The sequence below is a fragment of the Sander lucioperca genome, chromosome 15 (assembly GCF_008315115.2).
Source record: "Sander lucioperca isolate FBNREF2018 chromosome 15, SLUC_FBN_1.2, whole genome shotgun sequence".
Lineage (NCBI taxonomy): Eukaryota > Metazoa > Chordata > Actinopteri > Perciformes > Percidae > Sander > Sander lucioperca.
The window spans coordinates 30,646,026-30,653,620 of record NC_050187.1 but is presented as its reverse complement, the minus strand read 5'-3'; the positions used below and the strand labels follow the sequence as shown (position 1 = coordinate 30,653,620).

The 7,595-nt window shown below is 39.4% G+C and overlaps 1 protein-coding gene across 1 annotated transcript in view; it reads right to left on the bottom strand.

Annotated features, from left to right (window-relative positions):
• Nucleotides 1–1,015: 1,015 nt before the first annotated feature.
• Nucleotides 1,016–7,595, bottom strand: part of LOC116061747 (1-phosphatidylinositol 4,5-bisphosphate phosphodiesterase beta-1) — a 31,459-nt gene continuing 24,879 nt past the window's right edge. The window contains exons 23-32 of the mRNA XM_031316088.2: nt 6,811–6,923; nt 6,591–6,735; nt 6,385–6,438; nt 5,196–5,373; nt 4,830–4,962; nt 4,196–4,272; nt 3,305–3,394; nt 3,064–3,121; nt 2,136–2,222; nt 1,016–1,414 (exon numbers count right to left, since the gene is read on the bottom strand). Coding sequence (XP_031171948.1) covers nt 1,262–1,414; nt 2,136–2,222; nt 3,064–3,121; nt 3,305–3,394; nt 4,196–4,272; nt 4,830–4,962; nt 5,196–5,373; nt 6,385–6,438; nt 6,591–6,735; nt 6,811–6,923 — 1,088 coding nt within the window. The 3' untranslated portion in view covers nt 1,016–1,261. The remainder of the gene's footprint in view (nt 1,415–2,135; nt 2,223–3,063; nt 3,122–3,304; nt 3,395–4,195; nt 4,273–4,829; nt 4,963–5,195; nt 5,374–6,384; nt 6,439–6,590; nt 6,736–6,810; nt 6,924–7,595) is intronic.

The window sequence follows — 7,595 nt, the reverse complement described above, 5'->3', positions numbered from 1 at the left end:
TTTAAAAGGGTTAAAACTAACTGCTAGCTAATGTTTAGCTGCCGCTGTAGGTAATACACTGACAATTATTTGTAATAATCTGTACAATAATCTGTAACTATTTATTTGCTTGCTTTGTTTTTATTGTCTTTGGAATATAATTTCTTTTAAATTGGTATTATTATCTCAAACTATTTATTTGGTTGTTTTTTGTGCGCATTATTTGTCTTTTACTTGTAATGTTAATGTTGCTTTAATATTCTTTATGTATTTTTCACCCCTGTAAAGCACTTTGAATTGCTTCATGTCTGAATGGTGCCATATAAATAAAATTGCCTTGCCTTGCCTAAGGATAAGTACCCTTACTTCAAAATATCCAAACTATCCCTTTAATATTCTGAATATGGGCTTCATCCCTGTTAAGGTCTTACTTGTAACGTGGATGAACAATCATCACCCCCAAAAAACGCCACATAATACGCACTTGAAATATTACATGACATTAGATGCAGTGAGATTGATGTAACATAAAATAACATTAAAATCGCTGTGTGTATTTTCCCATATCCTGAAAAGTATACAGTTTTCACATTACACGATGGTATGTGTGTGTTATCTTATGCTGCTGTGCACATCATCCTGGGTTGTTATAATAATAATAATAATAATAATAATACATCATTTCTTATTTTCTCGATTTTCAAGATATATCTGCATGGGGAAAAGTGAAAGAAGAGCATGTGCATCTCACTCATTACTATCACCAAAGTGCTCTTGAGCAAAGTAAAATAACCTCCAGCTGCTGTTTATAAGTGCATTATTATTGCAGTTTTTGATTCTGACCATTGTAAAAGTTGTCATGGCCATAGCTGCTTGGAATTGACTAAAAACACTGCTGAAGTGATTGTGTTATATTGTAAAACATCTCTCCATGTGCATATAAAATAATATGTTCACGGCACAAACTGTCAGATAGATGGATAGATGGATAGATAGATAGATAGATAGATAGATAGACAGATAGATAGATAGATAGATAGATAGATAGATAGATAGATAGATAGATAGATAGATAGATAGATAGACAACAAAGTGCATGCTTGAATGGAATTAAAAAATAAACCAATAAAGCATTCTTCCATTAAAAAGAAAAGAAACAGTCTTCATAATCTTAAAATCTCCTCTCACTTCCCTTTCCTCAACGTTTCCCTCTTACTTCCTCTACTTCCACTGATTCATCGACTCTTCATCTTCATCACTCCTGGTCACATGTTCTTCTTCCTCAGTCCTCCTCTGACAGCGTTTCGTGTGGGGTCGAAGGTCGGGACTTGCTGTGTCCTCTAACCTCCGTCTTCCTGTCCTGCAGGAAGTCTTGAATCTCTCCGGGCAAACACTGGAACTTATCCTGAAACTCCGCCTCCACGGCCCCTTGCAGCTGCAGAAACACAAGAGAATTATAATTCACGTTGATTACAGATTGCTTTCGGATGGATTCTTTCACCATGATTAGCCACTGCTGCAAACCAAACTGAGATTATGTAAACACAGAATCAGTGGGCGCCCAGATAGCTCAGTTGGGAGAACGGGCGCCCATATATAGAGGTTTACTCCTCGACGCAGCGGGCCCGGGTTTGACTCCGACCTGTGGCCCTTTGCTGCATGTCATTCCCCCCTCTCTCCCCTTTCATTTCTTCAACTGTCCTGTCAATAAAGGCCTAAAAATGCCCCAAAAATAATCTTTAAAAAAAAACCACACAGAATCAGTGAAGTCAAAAACAGCACAGAAATATTCCTTGTTTATTTCGTACTGTTGAGACAGATGGGTTGTACGTTAACAAAATATGCAAGCAGCTGTTTTCAGCCATTACTGCTTAAAGTTGAGCAGCTCCAATATGGCTGCCAAAGGGCATGTTACATCACTCAAACGCCCCGCGTTGACATCAGTACTCTTCCTCAACTGTGTGGGTTTGGAGCCACAGACAGCAGCAGCAGCTTGGAGTCCTGTGAAGAGGACATTTCTTGCTATGTGGCGCATTCAAGCGTGAAGTATAAGAAGGGCTAGGAGGTGCATTACACTGAGGCAAGACAAGTACCCAAAGGAGCTTCATAAGGAACGGCAGTTATGGGAGAAAGACAATTTACATATTGTATTTTACCTTTGGTTTCTGGTCTTGTATCTCCTGCAGGAGCTCAGTGTGCTGTTCCACCAGCTGATCGTGGCGCTTTGTCTGAGTCTCCTCAAGCTGGAGACAGAAAAACAGACAGTCAAATGAAGTCTTATGAAGCGCTTCATGACTGCAGAGAGACTGAGCTACAGCTAAGCAGAGAGTTAGTGTTGCAAACAACATTTTCATCATCATTTCTGCGGCTTTTATAGACTATAGAAAACATTTTAAAGTGCCCATATTATGAAAAAAGCACTTTTTCTGGGATTTGGGGTGTTATGTTGTGTCTCTGGTGCTTCCACACACATACAAACTTTGAAAAAAATACATCCATGCTGTTTAGAGTGAGATAGAGTTTCTGAATGTGTCCTGCCTTCAGTCTCTGGGTGAGCTGTTCAAAATTGGCACGGCTTGTGACGTCACAAGCCGAAACGAGCATGCTAACGCTAGCATGCTAACTCGTTCGCAATAGCAAAGCACTGCTACAACACACACAAGTTCACCATAATCTACAAAAGAACTACTTCCATGTGCGCCCTCATTTAGAAGTCTCCCAGCTAATCCTGCCTTGTAACTGACCGAAGTTGTAGAAACAGCCTTTTTACTGTCTATGGAGCTAGCTAGCTGACATGATCTACATCTGAGCTACTGGGCATGTGCAGTGCAATCAAAGATAGTACAGAAGAAGAAGAAGAAGAAAAGAGGTCTCACTCTGTAGCTAAAACAGAGACCAGCTGAAAGAGGATCTGCAGCAGTGAGAGAGAGCACTGCAGTACAACACAAATATGGTGTTTTTTGAAGATTAAACCATGTAAACCTATTCTGGTACAACCTTAAAATACAATTATGAACCTGAAAATGAGCATAATATGGCTGCTTTAAAAAATCCTGTAACCCAAATTCTTCATCCTCTGCTCACCCGTTTTATATTCTGGACGACTTCATTGACGTAGGACTTATTGATCTCATTCTTCTCCCTGGAAACACACATGCAGATGAGTTCGAGCTAAACATTGTTTCTCTTCTGACAAAACCAGCTCAATGGATCAGTGTATGAAATAGTTGAGGGAGCTATAGCGGGGAGGTACAGTAGATTAAAATGTGTCTGTGTGTGTGTGTGTGTGTGTGTGTGTGTGTGTGTGTGTGTTTATGGATCGTACTCTTCAGCCAGATGTTTCTCTTTGGTCTTTGCTTGGTTGATCTTCTCTGTTCTTCTTCGATCCATCTGTCTCTTCAACTCTTTTTTCTCCCTACGGCACCAAGAAAAACATTAGAGCTAATAGTGGGAGGGTTCGGTGAAAAAAAACAACTGAAAAAGTGGTTCAAAATATACAATTGATTCAATTGCTCTTTATTCTGATGTAATTGATTTATTATCCAGGTTAACGTATATAATTATCTTGTATAATAGCTGGGTGAGAGAGGGTGAGCAAGCAGTCTGTATCTGTGTACTTGTAGTGTATGTTTGTTATGTAATGCTGCTCTGTTTGTATGAGTTTTATAATTTTGTATTTGTGTTTATAGAACACCCTTGAAAATGAGATGCTACATCTCAAGGGGCTATCCTTTCAATAAATTCAAATACAAACATTTGGGGTTGAAAATGGTTGTATCTGCAGCAGGCAGTGGTTTTAAAAAGTGGCAAAAGATGCTCACTGGCTAAGATGTTTTACGAGGGATCGCCCCAAAATATCAAACATAAGGCATCGTATTGAGCAGATTAAAAAGGCCACCTCTTGTAGTAAAAGCATACCAGATTATAGCATAATTTTATAATGTAATATGAATACAAACTGACTACATAAACAAACTTTCTGAAATCCTTTTCTCCGATCTCCGCTTTTGAGCAAAATTGAAATTTTGAGCATATCAAACACTTAATTTCCTGCCTTTTGGTGAATTTTTCTGCAACAATTTGTGCCTTTTCTGCATCAATTTCTGGTGTAAATTTCTTTCATTATGTTAAGTTATGTTAGGCAGTTTTGATTATTGGGGGGTTGTAACCCCCCCCCCCCCTGTAAATTACGCCTATGTCCAGATTTGTAACTCACTTGTCACAGATGTCTTTGAGTTTCTTCATCTGGCTGTTGTGACTCTCCTCAGCCAGACTGCTCAGTCGCTCTGTCAGCTGGAGAAAACAGAAACATTGGTTCACATATAAATTGTTCAAAGCACGCCTGGCCAACGTAACACAGGGCCTGGCCAACGTAGAACTATTTACTACAGAACCTGGACCATTGGTGTGGAACTTGACTATAAATCCTAAATGTACAACATACCATAAAACCGAATTTGAGAGCACAGAATTATTTTTTTGTGGAAATCTTTTATTTTGTTATTTATATTGTGTTACATCCACCATTCAAAGACAGTTATTAATTTGTATTTGCAGTTTGAATTTCCTGTCTGCAACAGAAAGGGAGCTTTAAATTAGTTCATCCAAATATAGATAGATAGATAGATAGATAGATAGATAGATAGATAGATAGATAGATAGATAGATAGGTAGATAGATAGATAGATAGATAGATAGATAGGTAGATAGATAGATAGATAGATAGATAGATAGATAGATAGATAGATAGATAGGTAGATAGATAGATAGATAGATAGATAGATAGAAAACTTTAGAGACATCGACTAGGGTTAGGGTCAGCAGTAGCAGTTGGTTTTGTTAGACTTTACCGTTTTAATATGTTCTCTCTGTAGATATTTCTGACTGTAGTACTGTTCCTGCCTCAGAGCCAGAAGCTGCTGCTCTTGCTCATCTCTCAGCTGCTGGAGGCGCTCATCTTTCTCACCGTCCGAACACGAAGCCCTGATGAACGTATACACATTTGAAAATGAATACAGATGTGCATTATACAAAACACAGAAAACATTCTCGACTACTGATAAGTTCTAGACTTTGACGTTACAATAATTAAGTATATTTCACTTTACACAGAACAAGACAGGGGTAATGATAATTTTAGTTAGGCGACAATGAAATTATATTTTTGGCTCGATATTAAAGTAATAAGATGAGAAGGGGACTTTATGTGTGTGTACCTGCTCTTGCTGCACTGTCTGGCCACTTTCTTGTGCTTGTTGTTGAACTCTCGGAGGAGCTCGGAGGTTTTCTTCTGGTGCCTCCTCACTAACTCCTTCAGCTCTTTAAACTGACGCCTCTGCTCCTTCTGGTAAACCTTTGACTGCTGAAGACTCTCTATGGTGCACACTTGAACATCTGTCACCACAAGGGATAACACAGCATTGTTATTGAAGCTTATTCTTTCTCTGGTGTATTTTTCTCTCTCTCTATGTTATTTCTGTTGAAGCTTGGACAATGGAAGTTTTTTTATCATATAATTTATGATACGTTTTTAATGTCATTTGTAGTCAATCACCACAAAAAAAGTTCTGTTAAAGCTTTAGTGCGTAACTTTTTGATATTAATGAACGTACATTCAAGCCATTGCCAAATGAGTTGCTACAAAGCTAATTAAGACTATCAGCTCCACACAACTCTCTGTATTTCTCAGTATGGCTGTGTTTAGAAATTGGTGTCTTCCGGCGAATTTCGCGCGCAGAAACTCGAGTGAAGATAATGACCTCTTCTGAAGAGTCCATCATGTTTTTTTAATCCTCCATGTCCTCCTTGGCTACCAGCAACTGTGTGGGGGAGGGGTGAGGGTGAAGCACGTTCACGGAAGGCTTGTATCATGTGGATGCACTGACAGAATTGTTGTCATTACTTTGAATTCCTCATGGGGGCGACAGAAACTACGCACTATAGCTTTAAATAAGCCTTTCCAAGATGTCCTGCTACAAGAAGAATACTTTTTTTATTATATAGATGGATTGTAACATCAGCACATATTAACTGTGTCCCCCCGAGTTACTGCAGTGGGGCCACCAAATTATTGTTTGATCATTTCTTGATAGTCTTTTCTTTCTCCCAAAAGTTAAAATATGTCTGAAAATATAAATAAACATGAATCCAACATATTATTAGCAAAGATAAATCTGCCCATTTGTGATTTTTTCGTAATCATTATTTACACAACAATGATGATAGGCTTACTGTCCTGTAGGTAAGATCCAAAAGCTTAAGTATTTACTGTGCCACATGTATGTTTAACAGGAAAACATGATGTATAAATATGTGAATATGTCAATAATTATTAATTTAGTATTTGTATGCACCATAAAAAGGTATGTGGATAGTTTTTCCAAAAATGATTAGAAAGCAGCTGACCTATCAAAACACTTAAAACCAGATCTTCACTCTTTGCTGCTGGTTTGGCTGCTTCTAAAATGCAGAAAAGACATAATCAATATCAATAACAACAATAAAATGAATAGCACTTTAAGTGCTACAGCTAAAATGATCAATACTAGCATATTTAGGATGCACTTTACACATTCTCTGAATGAGTGCCTTTGTTTGTAGGTGGATGCTACCTGTGGCAGCTGCTTGCTGATTGGCTGCGGAGGCTTTGGGCGTCATGGGGGCGTGGCCTGCAGGACCAGGGGCGGGACTGAGCCCATTCTCCAGAGGAGCTGATTTAACATCGTTCTTACGTTCTGCACAGCTGTCCGTCTCATCCTAAAAAAACCCACATCAACCAGAATTACAGTTCTGCTTTCAAGACAGAAACATAAAAACAGCGGGGGGACGGACCTCAGTCTGTGTGTCCTCCTCCACGTCCTCCAGAGTCAGAGCCGCCAGCTGTTTGGACCGCTGCTCCAGGAGGTTGACGTATCGAATAGGGTTGGACAAAGCCTCTATCACATCTACAGAGGAAATATATAGAAACAGATAAATACAGAGCTGCCAGTTGTGCTTCAGAGGGTCCGAAGACATAGCTAGTCTCGTGGACTTACTGACAAACAGGGTAGATAGGCTAGGCTACGTACGTTTGTACAAGTTGTAGTGCAGCAGTAGTTGAACTGTTTGTAGATGGTGGCTCAAAAACTGAGAGACTGAAAGTATAAAGTCTAAAGCAGTGGTAAAAGGTAACTGAGTACATTTACATGAGTACTGCACTTAAAGGTGCACTATGAGTACCTGCATGACGTCACTTCTTTTGACGTTCCAAGTAAATTCCAAACAAAACAGAGCAAGCACGCCCCTCCCCCATGTTTCCGTAACTGTCATGACTAACTGACTAACTCCCACCCCCTCCCCCAACCATCTTGTCCGTGATTGGCTGGAGTGATTTGTTGTATTTTGGTGCACAGCCTGTGCACCGAGACCGGGCTGTTTCACAGTGTGTTCAGGGGGCAGGCAGCTAGCGGATAAAGGAGAGATGCCCACGATTTGAGACAAAAATGAAATCGCGCTGAAACCATGCAGGAACTCATAGTGCACCTTTAAATGCAATTTTGAGGTACTTGTACTTAATTTTCTGCTACTTTATACTTCTACCTAACTACATTTCAGAGGCAAATATTGTCCTTTTTACG